The 16,309-nt window shown below is 40.4% G+C and overlaps 2 protein-coding genes across 3 annotated transcripts; one reads left to right on the top strand and one right to left on the bottom strand.

Annotated features, from left to right (window-relative positions):
* The first annotated feature begins 3,228 nt into the window (after window positions 1–3,228).
* Window positions 3,229–5,998, top strand: pop7 (POP7 homolog, ribonuclease P/MRP subunit). Its single transcript, XM_087837700.1, has 2 exons — window positions 3,229–3,353; window positions 4,949–5,998. Exon 2 carries the CDS (start codon window positions 5,006–5,008, stop codon window positions 5,459–5,461), a length of 456 nt encoding a protein of 151 aa, XP_087693826.1. The 5' UTR covers window positions 3,229–3,353; window positions 4,949–5,005; the 3' UTR covers window positions 5,462–5,998.
* Window positions 5,999–6,176: 178 nt separating this feature from the next.
* epoa (erythropoietin a) lies at window positions 6,177–15,231 on the bottom strand. 2 transcript variants are annotated; one of them, XM_087837698.1, is made up of 5 exons: window positions 15,153–15,231; window positions 10,945–11,075; window positions 10,740–10,826; window positions 10,391–10,555; window positions 6,177–7,614 (listed from the first exon to the last, which is right to left on the bottom strand). In XM_087837698.1, exons 1-5 carry the CDS (start codon window positions 15,229–15,231, stop codon window positions 7,462–7,464), a joined length of 615 nt encoding a protein of 204 aa, XP_087693824.1. In that variant the 3' UTR covers window positions 6,177–7,461. The 2 variants fall into 2 exon arrangements, with proteins under 2 accessions (XP_087693824.1, XP_087693825.1); XM_087837699.1 differs by lacking the exon at window positions 15,153–15,231 and adding an exon at window positions 14,725–15,082.
* Window positions 15,232–16,309: the final 1,078 nt, after the last annotated feature.

The following is a 16,309-nucleotide window of genomic DNA, read 5'->3' as shown; positions in this document are numbered from 1 at the left end:
ATGCCATAGTTGGTCTGATTTACACTTTGCAGGTTCATCAGTGATGGTTCTCTTTTTGAGCTCAAGTATTTTTCTGAGTGTTAGTTTCTCTCTGTAGTACTGCTCCAAGCCCAGGTCCTCCAGTAACCTCTCCAGCTGTGTCTCTGTGGATACAGAGAATCTTAATTTTAACAAAATACTGGCATTTTAAAAGGCCATTTAAAACATGTTTTAAATCAATTAATGATTTTCTTTATGCAAGAACCTTAAAATATCTTCATGTAGTTTTTCTTTGGGCCACAATGACTGAAAGGTTTTCACACAGTATGGTATGAATACTGTATGACTGTTGTAATCTTGTTAGCTGTTGTATATTATTATTAATATATATCTTTTTGCTTCTCACTGGATTTTAGTTCAACATGTGTAAGAAGAGAAATACAATTTGGTTTTATGTTAAGTTTTATCCTATATTTTTTTAGTAGAGTTTAGTGGAGGTTAGTTGCTTACTGCCTAATGAACAGTGCTTCCTCTGAGACAATTCAAAATGCTGATCCACAGGTCTGAAGTTACATTCCAGTATGTTATTTAGATTTTGGGTTTTGTGGGAACTGGTCCCTGTGCAAAATCCCTGGAATTTTTTAAAGGCCCTGCAGAAAAGCTGTGCACTGTTCTAGCTGATGTATTAAAGTCTAAAGCTGGACAAGATAATGGCCATGTTAAGACAAGTGTGTACAAAAAATAACACAGTGTTATGTACTTTAAATACTTTTTACTCTTGCCCACTAAATATTCCACTACATGGCTGGGAAGACATGATATCTTCACTTCACAGTTGTTGTAAAATCACATCAACAGTGTGATCACTGAAGTGTGGCTTCAAAAATAATAGCACTAATGCCATCAGTCAGATTCATCTATAACTTTAGATTTTAAAACGTTACATATACAAGTGAGGCTGTAACAATAACTCCATAAAAGCAAAGAAAAATGTGTTTGTTTGGCTCACATGCTGTTATGATGAGGTCAAACGTATGCACAAACAAATGCAGATATATTTATGTCATTGTAGTTCCTGTTTTTTACAAGAATCTGAATTTGATCTGAATCTGCACTTTGTAAAAGGAAAAAAATCTGCAATATTTCTCAATTTTTTTTTCAGTAAATTCCTTTCACTTACTTGTGTTCATAGATGTCTCAACAGACAGTGTTTCACTGCTGTCCATTTCTTCGGGAGCCTCAAAGGAGTTTTCTTTGTTTGATTTTATGTTGCCGAGAGTTGAGCTGTTCATTTATCATGCACGGTTTCTCCCTCCATGCAGTGGTAGGAGCAGGATCAGGATCTGTGGGGATTAGTGATGTTAATAATAATAATAAAGCATTTTACTTACAATTGCTGCTTACAGGATGCACATAATATCAAGCCTTTTTACTAAAACAGTCATAAAGCTGACTCCTACCTCCCATATCAATCTGCTGACAGTCAGGCAGAACATGATATTGTTACTTCATTACATTAAAACTTTAAAAATGATGATGGATTCAAAAACAGCAATAAAAATATTCAATCGCATACACTTTTGTGCAAATCCATTTTTTTCCACATTTCTGCTCGTTGTGTTTATGCTTCTCCAACACAATTTAAATTTTTTTCACAGGTTCCTTTTAACTGGACAGAATTGCCAACTGGCCTGGATGCAAACTAATTTCCAGCATGCAGCAGGAGACATTTTAAGCTGGCTTTTGCGCTGTCAGTGAACAGCCTCCACTCATCTGCATCATAGTCACAACCCAATGCACCCAAAAGCACTTTTACATCAACACAACGAGTGAAGTCCTCACATAAATATTTTCTCATGAGGACAGTATTTTTATTTCAGGAAAGTAGTTCCTTGCCTGTCAAACCCTGTCATCCCATCTTCCTGTCCAGTTTAAATAGGCATCTTCTCTCTAAAAGTAATAAGAGGAAAGTCTGAAAGTCTGTATACCACAAAGGCCACAACCCTGACAATCAAAGGGCAAATGAGAGCAGTACCTTAGAAAGAAGGGTGTGAATTTAAGGCGCTTGTGCAATCCTGCAGGCCTGATACAGAAGATATCACTTGAAAAGTGGCACAACAGAGAAGACAGAAAATTATTTTATGTTGGATTACTGTGTGGGGCTTTTATTTGAAGTCTGAAACTCTTTGTAAAGTGCTTTACAAATAAAGTCATTATTTAAATTATTTTAACTGCTCTGCAGAGTAGGAGTACTCAGATTACTCAGATACTTTAATGAAGTATAAGCAAGTAAGAGTCCTGTATTTTAAGTCCTGCATTAAATTAGAAAAGCATTAAAATATATTTAAATATTCTAAGGTAAATGTAGTTATTCTGCAGAATAAGCACACGCCCTTTGCGCAGACTCAGGAAAGATCTTGCGTCGTCATCCAGCACCCACTGTTCTCAACCCGGAAATCAATTTATCGATCCCTCTGTGATGCATAAAACATGCATAAAAGTTTGTCATTACAATATTAATGGTGTTTAGACTGAACCAGCTGCTTCTCTCTGCTGCACTTATTAAAATGTTCTTATTATGTGACAGAATTCCTAAAACAATCATAAATCAGATGATACGCAGACACACACACTGAGATATCTGTTACAAAACATCAGCATTAAAACAACTCACCTTTACATAACAGCTCTGCTTTTTCTTTTCTTCTTCAGGCTTTTTTCTTCTTTATGCAGTAAATTTACGGACAAACCGTCCTGTAGATGAAGCACGTTTCTCTCCAAATGTCAGCAGTGAGAGCGCTCCTGCTATTCTGTTGGTGTTGGGGAACTATGATCATTTTCACTTTTGGTTTAATGACCACGTGACAAGTCTCTTAGCTTTTATAATTTACAAAAATAAATAAATAAATAACGGCAAATTACCAAGAACAAAGTTTCCGTTTTCATTTTCCTAACTTCGAATGAATCAGATATCAGAAAAAGCAAGGCACACGTTGGAATCAACGTTTATCCTTAAATGAAGCATAAAGAAATAGATGAATTGCAGATGGTAAATATTCTGAATTATTTTTGTTATTATATGTTCGAGTCCGTATGTCCTGAATATAAAGCTTCTTGTTTTCGCTGTTTATGTCTGTTCGGAATATTATTGATCGAATTCATTTTATTTCAGAAAGTCTTAAAGCCGCAGGCATCAACACGCCTGAAGGCGGCGCTGTGACCCACCTTTCCCCAGCCAGTTATCGAGCTTCCGGTACGCAGAGAATAAACTACCAGTTTATCTACGGAAGCTTGCGGTACAGCTTAAAAAACATGCTCCGTATAAACTGGCCATGATATAAAGAAACATTGTGACCTGAGTCTGTGCTCTGAAGGTAAGAGTACTCCCAGGATGGAGTGACACAGAGGAAACACTCGTGTTTCATTTACACGGTTAGCTTAGCTTAGCCACTGCACTGTTGTTTAAAGCGTTAGCACGTTGTTAGCGAGTTGCTCCTAGAGAAGTACATCTTTATCAGTGTTAGATTGAGACACTGGGTTTGTTTGGGATACGGACGTTATCGTTACTGGAAGATGTGGTAACTATATGAGCTCACCAGCACAGCTCAGGTGAGCGTATCTGTAGATGTTTGTATGTATTTTCATTTCGAAACTGATTACCCGAGTTATACAGGGACCGTTCTCATCTTTCGCTCTTTTTGTTGTTGAATTCATTTTTTATCTTGGGCCAGCTTGAACAGCTGCAAACCATAAGATGATTAAAAATCTAAAAAATCTTATTTGATTTATTTTTTATGCATTAATTTTTATCTAGTCATGCACAAATAAGGTGATTTGTATTCGTGTGTCCTTAAGGTAATTTTCCTACTACCAACGAAACAATATAAATTAACTGAGATTTTACAGGAAGTGACTATATTTGCTAATGTGACTCCTACTTATTGTCTTTAAGCTTAGCCTTTTAACCAGAGTCCTTAAGCTCCACTAAGTGAAATGGAAAATGAATGACAGAAACATGCACTACAGGGTAGACTGTTGACCACTGGATAAATACTGAGCAGAGCCTGCAGATAAACTACAAATACATTTATTCAACTTCAAATTTACTAACAGATGATAAACTTGATGGATAAAATGCAAGAATCTTAAATTTGTTTCAGCTGCACCACCGTCATCGGTCTCAGAAATACTCCCATCATCTCCAGCATGGCATCATGATGAAATGGGTTTTTAAAAATGAGATGAATCATAAATAACAGGAAATTTCCATCAGTGAGTCCACGGACAAATGATTGTCCACAGCTCAGTACAGGTTTTTTGAAACAGTGATTACTACATACAGTGGCGAGCAGCTTATTGACAACCTGACGGCTGCCTTCATGTCTACAGAGCAACATAGCAACAACATCACTACATACTGTAGATTTTATTCTGAGCTGAGAATAAATCCAGCATGACCTCATGATTGTCCAGGGTGAACATAAATGCTGTCTTTTAAAGAGACTCTGTGACAGTCTGACTTAAATGTTTAGAAAAATGCAGGTTAAAGTGTTCCAGTATGTACTCTGATATTGACTGGATGAAATGAAAGTGTGTGTCAGCTAAATACTTTAATTGCAGCAGGAGAGAAGGCGTCAGAAACTTGAAGTTTATAAAAAGAAAATCTGCCACTGAGCTCGCTGATGTCAGCTGCTGGGGTACCAAACTCAGGCCTGTGTTTAAATTAACTTAGTGAACAGGAAATGGTGGACTTCTCTAATCCCTGGGTTACGTCTGTTTTCACTTAATCTGCGCTCTAGAGACTCCAGATGCTTAAATGTTGAAATGTTTGTGTATATGTCACCTTACTGTCGGTTTCCTATGTGCAGATATAGAGATGATGCGTTAGATCTATTCTGAATAGTATTTCTGAAAGGTATCCTGAGGCTAATCTGACCATGTTACACCACCTTCTGTCTACTTTCCTCAGCTTCTTCGTGTGTCCCCACCTGCTACCACAACTTGATCCCCTGGCACAAATCTAAACATGACGGAGCCACGCAACCCCAGTATGTCCTCCATCCCTCAGACGGGCCCTGCACACACAGACTCCAGCTCACCTGCTGTAGAGATGGACCCAGTGGAGTACACTCTAAGGAAGCGTCTTCCCCGGAAGCTCCCAAAAAGACGCAACGACGTCTACGTCAACATGAAGACGGATTTCCGGGCTCAGCTGGCGCGCTGTCAGAAGCTTCTGGAAGGTGGGGGTCACAGAGAGATCTGTGTTCACGGCTTGGGCCTGGCCATCAACCGGGCTATTAACATTGCCCTTCAGCTGCAGGCCAGCAGTCAGGGGGCGCTACAGCTAGCAGCCAACACCTCCACAGTGGAGCTTGTGGACGACCTGGAGCCCGAAGATCCGGACGAGGCCGGAGAGCCGATGACGCGTACACGTAACAATTCGGCCATTCACATAAAGGTGTTCTATCCTGACGCTCAGTGACCAATCAGGAGGTTTCCTGGTGATCAGCCTGAGATTCTCCATTAGCCCTCAGGCTCTGTTTGTTTTTTTGTTAACCAGTAGATCACAAACACTGAGTTTATGTGGAGAGCCACCTTTGCTATTCATGTGTTGTATGCATTTTTCAGTCTGCATGCTTTGGAGCAACACTAGTGTGCACTATAATTTATACATATGTGGCTGTGCCAACTTTTTTTTTATGTGTTTAATGTTTGTGTGTTCAGGTTTTAAAGATGCCAATAAGAAAGCAGCAAACAGGTGTTATTGTTGTAAATCTCCACTAGGTGGCAGTAGCAGCTACAATAAACATTGCAGGAAGTTGTTACTCTGCAGACTAACTTCTGTAGCTCCATCACAACAGTGTTTTGTCAAATTGTTTACAGTGTGAGTTCAGCTGAGGGTCACTGAGACGTAGACTCTGTTTAAATGTGATTTGTGTCTCTGAACTGCTGCTCAAAATATATATAATGAATGCTGGATTGTTTGAAATCTGGGTAAAAATAAAAACTTGCCAGAGTGTATCTTTCTTTAACTATTATTTCTGTATTCGTGACTGGAAAATTTGTATGTGGAACCAGTAAATTCTGCTGTGGCTTGTACTCGGCACGTGCTTGTTCACCCCATCGAGAGGGGGAAAAAGGCAAAAATAATGAATGAGATGCACAAACTTCCCCTTTGTTGTGTTTCCATCCATCCTTTCTTTATCCGAGAACAACATTTCGTATTTAAATAGGGAATCATACTGTGATGGGACAAAACAACACAAAACAGGAAAGAAAACACATACAAACATCCTTAAAAACATCTTGCACTTGCACGACAAGATATAAAAATAAGGGAAAAAACAAGGAAGAACACTTAACTAATCTGAAACAGTTGAGCATCCATTTTACAGAAAGCCTCGAGTTCCCAGGGCTCACTGATTGCCTGGCTGAGGTTTGATGACGAACAATAGAGGGAGGGAGAAGACGGTGTCGCGTCAGCCTCTGGAAAACTATTTGCGATTACAGCCCCACAGGATGTAAATTGTACGTTTTTCCAGACAGTCTGGCTATCAGCGTGTAGAGACTGGTTGAGTGTAGTCAGGCAAAAACAACAACACGGACAATGACGTAGCAGCTTCACAGTTCTCATGTAACCTTCCTCACTGACCTCTCACACCCCCAAACTCACTGGAACTGAACATCAGCTATGTAAGCCTTTGTTATTTGGAAAGGACATGCAGTGTCAAACAGCCAATCAGGTACACACAATCATCAAAAAAAAAAACAAAAGAAGAAAGAGCAGCAAACACCTTTGCAAATGTGTTCAGTGTTACACAACAAAACATGACAAAGCCCAACCAGCATGTTAGACCTGACACTACGTCAAAGATTGAGCTTAAAGTAGAAAAATCTGTATAAATAGTAATTACTCAACTTAAAAATATATTAAAATATTCACTGAAAAAATTCTGAGAGACTGTTTCTGTGAGGCAAAGTTGAAAAATGTGGAAACCATGAGTGAGGCCACGTTAGTTTCTGCCTCCAGTAGTGAAATTGATGCCCAGGTGTAGTCAGTATTAACTGGGTGTTTCCCTCTAAAGAAATAAGTGTAAGGGTCAGACTCGCTGAAAACAGACGCACACGGACGACACTGAAACGTTCAGTCTTAGCTCACCCACACTGAAGTACATTCACACACAAAGTGCAAGAGAGTGCCAGTAAAACAGCTATTGGAGCAGTGCTTCCCAAAAGCATCACTTTGGTCTTTGTCACCGTGTCCATGAGTCACATCTACTTTCCAAGGTGCGTTCATCTCCTGTCCATCCAAAGCGTTGCTGAGACAGTCCTATCCTTTCAGCTCTTCCTCTGCATGCGACGACTGCTGCGTCTTTCTCATTCCACACCGCTTCCAGCAGCGTGCAGGTTAACCAGTGTCACATTTCTCCTCTTGCCTTTGGAAACACAAATTTCTTCGCCCGGGATGGGGCGATCGGTCCATCAGCTGACATCTGGCTTGCATGCCTGTGCACTTGAAAGAAGAAGGTGCACTTTGCCTCGCAGGAAGTTGACGTGGACCTGAAGCAGATCTGTTGCTAAGGACACCCTCCATGTTCCCTCAAGGTCTGTTGCATTTGCTGGTGGTGTAAATTCCTGAAAGAGAATGCAAAGAAACACGATGTGACCCCTGAGTCATGACACGCTGTTCTTACGACAGGAGTTTGTCCTTCGGGACAGTTTGGACCTGAATGTCTGTGACTGTGCTCCGTTTGTCTGTTGCCAAAGAAAGAGTCTCTATTTCACTTCAATGCAGTAAGTGAGACCATCTTAGAAACAAATAAACTGGCTCTAATCATCAAGTACATACCTTTCCCCACATTTTCCAGTGCCAGATTTTTTAACAGTAATATCATTTTTTTATATGGTTTATGCAAAGTAACAATGATAAGAATAAAACATGCATCACTCTTCTGCAATGCCTTTTCCTAATCTTGCCTATCACATGTCCAGAGGCGTAGATGTGCTGGAACACACTGTACTGATACTTCACCGCTTTTTCCCCCAAATGACAAAATTCGAGCCAATATTCACAGCTGGCTCGATTGGTTATCACAGTTATTAAGACAGACAACAACAAAAAATGTGGGGTCAAAGTTGTGATCGTGGTATTTAGGGCTAGATTTACTAACATCTGCACAGGTGCAAAAACTTCTTTTCACATCAAAAATCCTGTTTACCAAAGAGCATTCGCAAAAATGAACCATAGGGGTGAAAGGACTCACGGTGCACTAATTTATATATAAAGATGCAGTCTGTTTCAATATTCAACTACTAAGAGCTGCACAAAATAGTGGCTCCAAAGTTAGCACACGCAATGAGGGTCAAGTGCTGTCCTAGTAACAGTAATATTGTGGAGGCTCAGGTTTTACACATCTGTTTCTCTATGAAAACAGTGTAGCACTTAAGATGAATGAAAGGAGGCTGAATGTTTATGATATGAGGGCTAACTCTTCTGACATTGCTGGGGACTGTGTGTGGTGGAGCACAGGAGAGCTGCGTTATTAAAAACTATCAAACTGTATAAACCTGAAATCTGTTTGTAACAGTTGATTTGTGCAATGTGTAGAACAGAAAACATTTACTGTCAGATCCCAGTGTGTCTGTGTGAAGATCAATGAAGATAACGTTACTATGCCAGGTACTATTGTGCAACTATGCCCTTTTTTTTGCTGCAGGCTGTAATAAATAAATGTAGTATTACGTAGTTTAAGATTCAAACACTAATAGTGACACACTAACAAAGTCCCATTAACAGCTGTGTGCACACTTCTGTAAATATTTTAATTATGTATCGATATTAAGGTAGAAATGCAACCAAAAGCCTGAAAGTTCAGCTCAGTCTGTTCTGCTTGGTTTCATTTACATATTAACATCATAAGTGAAGAGCAGGAAGGGACTTGGCTCTAAACGTGCAGTGTGAGAACACGGGGAAGTGACAGGACAAAGTTTTGGCACTGCACTCACAGCTGGAGCCATCTCCCAGAGTACCAGTTACTCACTCGTTCATTGAACACAAATCACATTAACTGTGACAACCCAACAACACATGCTTTTTTTTTTAATGTTAAATTTAGTGTTAAACTGTTATGTTTGTGTTCTGAGAGGGAAATTCCAAAAGTAGCTTTTAAAGCACCCAAAGATGTTTTACTTTGGTGTAGACTGTCTGTGCAAACCGCAAATCATTTAATATCCGTTTCTTTTTCTTCTGCTCTCAAATCTGTAATATACTATTGACCTTGTAGTACCATATCACCCTATTAGAGCACTTCGCTCTCGCTCTGCAGGCCTACTTGTTGTTCCTAGAGTATTTAAAAGTAGAATGGGAGGGAGAGCCTTCAGTTTTCAGGCCCCTCTTCTGTGGAACCAGCTTCCAGTTTGGATTCGGGAGACAGACACTATCTCTACTTTTAAGATTAGGCTTAAAACTTTCCTTTCTGCTAAAGCATATAGTTAGGGCTGGACCAGGTGACCCTGAATCCTCCCTTAGTTATGCTGCAATAGATGTAGGCTGCTGGAGGATTCCCATGATGCATTGAGTTTTTCCTTTCCAGTCACCCTTCTCACTCAACGTATTAACAGACCTCTCTGCTGAATCACACTTGTTATTAATCTCTGTCTCTCTTCCACAGCATGCCTTTATCCTGTTTTCCTTCTCCCACCCAGCAGATGGCCCCGCCCCTCCCTGAGCCTGGTTTTGCCGGAGGGAATTTTTTCCTCCCATTGTCGCCAAAGTGCTTGCTCATAGTAGGCACCTATGACTGTTGGGGTTTTCTCTGTATGTATTATTGTAGGGTCTACCTTGCAATATAAAGCGCCTGTTGTTGTGATTTGGCGCTGAATTGAATATACACTACTGAAGTGTCAAACTGCTGCAGTTCTCTAACTCTGATATTATCTTTGTAAATGCATGCAGTAGAATTGAAAATTCACCAGAGAATAGGTGAGGGAGAGAGATGGCATCATAGTTAGGGAGTGCATGGGCATCTATCCCACAGGAAGTAATGTGAAAAGAGAGAGTAGATGTGTCCAGGGAGGAGAGAGCGGTGAGCAACAAGTAAGGAGTGATAAGCATGGTTAGAAAGAAGACTTCATATATTTTTAAAGTCAGTTTGATCCCATTTGCTTAGTTATAGTTGAATAATGGTCAAAAACTTAGAGCTTTAGAAGCAGATAACTCTCTAAAGGGTCTAAATGGACAACAATCAGATATCAAAGCAAGATCCCCATTGGTTGTGAACCAAATATTGCACATTTTGGCACCTGACCATGACCATTTGCCCATGTACACAGTGACAACACAGTGATGTTTGCTGGGCAGCTGCTGACCTGTTATTCCTGACTTACTACCTGGGAAGCTTCTCCAACTCACCTGGATGTTGAGACTACGCAGCACAGCGTTGATGCTGAGCAGGTTTCTGATGGTGTTGTCTATGTGACTGTGCATTGCTGTGTTGGTGACCGACGTCTGTAGCGTGTTGAGGGACTGTTGTAACAACCATAAGCCAGTCTGCACCTCCTGGGCTTGCTCCAGTGCCTTGCAAAAAAAATAAACAGAGGGCAGGATTTACAGACCGTCCCTATACTAGAACAAACGAAGACAGTAATAATGATCAGATTAGAAATGAACAGGTACTGCAGCTTCGCCCACAGGTCGACTGAATTTGATAGGTGATCTAAATCGGCTGCTTAACATCCAGCTGTCATCGGTGATTACTTACATTTTTCTTCTCCCATACATCAAAGTCTACTGTAGTCTGGGGGACGGTGACAGACTGGGACAGGCCACAGCCTTCTCTACATGACTTCTGCAAAAAGAGAGAGAGAGTATTGATGACTTCAGCAGACAAAGGGTCTTTAGAGGACAACATAAAGCAACCTTCAGCTGCTCTCAGGTTTTAATGCATGCATACATTTTCCTCTCACCATAACACCTTCTGCGTCTCGTGCTTCCTGTATGAAATGGTTCAGGACCCTCAGGTCACAAATTGGCCTCAGTGGGGATGACAAGCCTGGCTGGGTCCAGTCCAACACTAACAACAGCAAGGCAAGCAGTCCTGCTTATCACACACAACGGACACACAAACACATTTCATCAAAGTCTGGCGATGGTTCGATACCACTTCACATGTCCGGTACCGGCACTGAAACTGTGACACTGAGTTTCTTCTGAGCTGAAAACACCTTTTACCTTTTCATTAACAAAAGAAACATACCTTAGTTTTCAAACCATCCACTGTGTTTCTAATGACAAATCTGTCTTTATTGCATGTTGCAGTTAAGCATTTACATAATTTTTATGCTGAAATCATATCAGATTTTTCTCTACCATCCACATATACATCTTCAAGTTAACAGCATGGCTTGGTGCATAATTTGCACTTGTAAGAGGGCAACAGCTGTGAGAGAAAGTGTGGGAATACTGAATAATATAAGTTTAGTTTAAGACATAACAGCCATATTATAATCATGGCACTCAGGAGGACTTCAGACATATAAGGGATAAGCATAGTCAAATATATGCATAATCTAAACTTTTGTGTATGACACCACAATGTGCAAGAAATATGCACATCAACAGTTAAGCATGGTTCATTGTTTCACTAACATCTTAAAATGTCTTTCTCATGCTGACTCTGCAAGTCACCCCTCAGGTAAAGAGCTGTGAGGTAATTTTCCATTTGTTTTACTTCTCTGCTTGTTTGCAGGTCAACTTTGACCATTCTTTCATGACATGCTTCACGTCAAAAGAATATTTTATTTAGGGGAACAGTGAGAAGATGGGCCTCTTGATGTTTCTGTGCATCCGTCTAACCAGCATGAGCAAACAGATAGAAACCTAAATCCAGACCGATACAAAATATAAAGTAATCTAGTTCATAGAGCAGCCTAACGTAACCAGACAAACCAAGAGGTTCAGGCTCTGATGCCAATGGCTGGGAAACTTTACAAAGAAGCAAGCAGAGCAAATGTTCTACATAGTCTTAAAATAACACTTCTGCCCAGGTCAGGTCCATCATTCTGAAAATAAATTATAAGAAAAAATAAAGTATCTTAGTAAGATACTGTACCTCAGTGCTCCTTGGTATTGGTACTTCAACTATGTGTAACTCTACTGGAAGGATGAACATTGATCCACCAAATGATATCGTCTCATTTGATGTTTGAGCGCGGTCTAGCACGCCAGCCCAAACTCTACCATTGGTGTTCGACTGGGTTAAGAGCTGGTGCCTACAAAGGCCACAGCAGATGATTTACAGAGATCTGCTGAGGAAACAAGTGGACCTAAACTATGCGAGCAACATATCCACCACTGGCTAACAGAACCAGGTCGGATCATCTCAGTGGAGCCATCCAGATTCTTTTTTTCCTCACTTATTACCCCTCTGGGAATTTTCATACGTATAGCCGCATAGCCACTTCAGAAAAAGTAATTCTACCAAGTGATAAAATTGCGACAACTATTTTAAATACACAACTACAGAAGAGACATCAGCTAAAGGAAACTGCACTCGAATGCTGAAGAACACAAAACAATCTATTTATTTGTTGTCACACTTAATTCAGACCCCTGCTGTCCTGTGACCTGTGTACAGTGTGAGAACACGTGAGGCTAGAAGACTGTATCAGTTACCCAACAAAAGCCTTTCCAGGAATAGTGTACCTAACTTTGATGCATTACTACTGACTGAGCTGCTCAGTCTTAGTATGTGATGCTTTACTGTTTAAGCTGTGTCACAACAGCATGATTCAGCAAATGAAACCATGTGATCTGCTGCATTATGAACAGAAACCTGCAGATACCATGACAGTGCAGGAATGACCTTGTTTAATCCTTGCTGTAACAGGGTATTTCCACAGCTGGGACATTAGTCAGCTGTGTTTCTAACTTTTTCCCATGAGCATAAAAGAAACTTGTCACATTAATAGAAATCAAACCACATTCTGAACTCTAACGATACACTTGGAAATCTTCAGGGTCATGTGGGCATCAGCCTTGTTCCTCTGTGCCACATGGTGAATGCACTCTTTCACAGCAGCCTGGCTGTGTGACGCAAAAGCATGACAGAAAATACAAATAATTTTCCCAGGCAGATGGGGCTGATACAGGTCACATTAAGTTCTCAGACCTCCTCATAACTACAACAAATTGAGATGGATTCCAATATTAGATGAAGTCTTTTGAAAGTGATAACGCAAGAGAAAACATCAAGAAGACGTCAGCCCCATCCAGTTCACCTCTACGCCTCCTGTTTTCCTCGTTGGCAGTGACATGAGGATTGTCAGTGGCACATCTGCTTCTATATAACTGGAATCTGGGCTTTTTCACCCTCGGTGACAGAATGTTTAATTGTTATTTGAAAAATAACAACATACAGTTACCAGTGCACTCTTTGATAAAATAACATATGCAAGTTTGAGAGGCAAACTGGTCTCTGCTTTTTTTTCCCATCCGATCTGGCATTTGCTAGTGTGTGTGACTCAGCTTGAGGGTTATCAGCGAACTTTTCAACTCCACCACTGCCTACGTGAGAATTCATCAATCTAAAAAGTGTACGCACATGCATCCACTCTCGACTTTCTCACCACGATGGTGGAATTTGCGACCCAGGACTGCGGCCAGACTGGAAGTTAACAGCTTCGTCTGCCAATGGCTGCCAAAACCATGTTGCTATTTTAAATTGAAATCAGCAGTCCACAAGTGGCAGTACTTTGGATAATGGCAAACTTCAGGCCAGGTATGTGACAGATGCTTTGCAAAGGTGACCGGCCGACTTAAAGTTGGCACTTTTGGTATGCGTTATTCTATCTAACTCTCACAAACACGTGCAAAAAGACCGTAGCATTTTAGATGGCACACAGGGCTGATAAGGAGATCCTATTTAAAACACATATCACCAGTGGAATGGTTGCTGCTGAATGCTTTGCAGACTTCTACTTTGAACAAGTCTTCCACATGATAAAGTGCAGAGTTGTAAATAGGTAGCTATCAGATGACACAGGTCTGACATAATTTCCTGTTCTGCTGGAATCCCTTATAGCTGTCGCCCTTTGATAACCCTTTGCTCTTTTCTGCTGATTTAAGTATGCGATGACTGTGCCAGAAAGCACAGATTCAGCTTGCATGTTTGAAAATTTTCCAGTATGCTGTGTCACGCTAGAGAAACGCAGTGGAGATGGATTTCCCCGGTGAACAAGACAAAAAAAACTCCTCAATACTCAGCACCTCATGTAGACCAGCGATTTGCAGTAACAACTGCTTCATCAGCAAACTTTTTTTTGTCATAAACATGCATATTCACTCCATCACACATTTGTTCCACCACATACAAGTTTTTTTTGGCTCTATTTCATTTTTAAATGTTAGTATCTTAAATAATCAAGAGCCTCTGGGTGTTTTACAGTCTTAAAGCACGGTTAACACAGAAGAAAAATGGCAATCCTGCAGCACATGTAGTTTGTCACAGATCCTTTGGGAAAACCGAGAAAAGTAGCAACTTATCTCCAGATGCTTAAATCCCAAACCCCAGAACCAATATTCTTCCATACAGGATAAGCTGTACACCGAGAAGCCTAAATGCAAGCATCCATGTGTCATCAGCGTGATGAGCGTGTTCAAAAATGCCCAGCACAGAGACCGCTGTGGCACGCAGGTCATGCACACCAAGCGAGGCACCAAAATAGAAATCTCACATGCGCTCTTACCTCTACCTGTTTTCTGCAACATTCGCAAACAGGTGCAGCATCTTTAAAACACATCGTGAAACAACTAAACACATGCGCAGGCGTCACGATTCAGGTTCCGTCCAACAGATCCAATACGCCACCAAGTGCGCTGGTCTCTGCGCGAATCCCGACCAGCGTGCAGGTCCGTGTAAAAAAAATAGGTCCGTGCAGTCACCTTCCACACTTTGCATCACCGCTGTGCTTTGGCAAAACCTTTTATTTACCTCCCCCAAGGATATAGTGATAACGTGATAGCCCGCAAGAACGACTACGCGCCTTTCTACGTACCGCGGTGACATTAAACATCAACCCACCATGCAGTGACTCATTGCGTAAAGAGTGAAAATAGAGTAACTAGTAAAGCCAGAGTACAGAGAAAAAAACATGAAGGCATGCCCATAACTCACTGGGAAACTCCATAGCGGCATCCGCATAGCCCCTCACAGGGTCCTCGCGGTTTGGCCCATAGGTCCGTCTATTGCCCATTAATTGGAAACGAAGCTCTTTTGTGGATCTCTTGTGCACTTATCCGGTAGGTGTTTCTAAAAAGTGATGCGTTTGATTTTTTTTATTGATGACTTTGAAAATATTGTTGCATTGTTTTACTGATGACAATATAAGCCGCTCCTCCCTTAAGGCAAAATGTTTTCTTTCATCGTTATGCAAATAATAGCCCCATCGGTGTTTAGATAACAAAAAGTAAATAATGCCTCAAAAAAAGCCGCGCAGACACTTCCCATTCATTGTCTGGGTGCTTTCAGAAACGCTAATTAGAATATATTTATAGCTGAAAATGACAATGAGGTTCGTCTACTAAAGAAAACTTTAGAAATGCTTTCGTTTGTTTTCTCTTTCTTTGTTTTATATGCCGTTTTTCATTAAAAAAGCGTATTTGTTTTGAGGTGGAGTTTGGTAAAGAGGGACGGTGTTTTGGAAAGTCTACATACATTAGCAGCTTCTTTTTAACCCCCCAAAAGTTACGTTTTCTTAAACAACTTCTCTTTTGTTCTATGTTAATAGATTTTTTTTCTCACATAGACACTCTGTGCCCACCAGCCTGTGATCAGGTAAATTGGGTCACGTGTAAAATGGGCTGTTAAATATTTATCAAAGACAAACTTTGAACAAAGAAGGCAAATAGTTTATTTAACATTTAGATCTCAAGAGAATAGTGTTTGTGTTTATATTTTATGTAGAAATATATTATTAATCTATTTTGTGGCTTTGTTAGTTTCCATTGCTCTGTAATAAAGGATATTTGGTTTCACTTTCCCGTTTCTTGATATTCCTCTGCTCTTCTCATCCCATCTTCTAGCCACTGATTGTATTTCCTGTCTGAAGTGACATCCTGTCTCTGTTTTGTGCCTTTCCCCCTTTTTTTAACATTTCTTCCCTCCGGAAGAAAAAGTGATAGGCTTTTTTCTTCTTCTTTTTTTTATTTTAAAATTCCATCTACCTTATCCTCTAGCCTATCCAAACTGAGAAGCAAGGTGCAACCTGGATAGGTAATTGCTGTTTCATAAGTTATTACAGAAAATATGTAGCATTTCAAATATCATTGCAC

This window comes from Neolamprologus brichardi, chromosome 3 (assembly GCF_056152115.1).
Source record: "Neolamprologus brichardi isolate AB-2024 chromosome 3, ASM5615211v1, whole genome shotgun sequence".
Taxonomy (NCBI): Eukaryota; Metazoa; Chordata; class Actinopteri; order Cichliformes; family Cichlidae; genus Neolamprologus; species Neolamprologus brichardi.
This window is presented reverse-complemented; position numbering and strand designations above follow the sequence as displayed.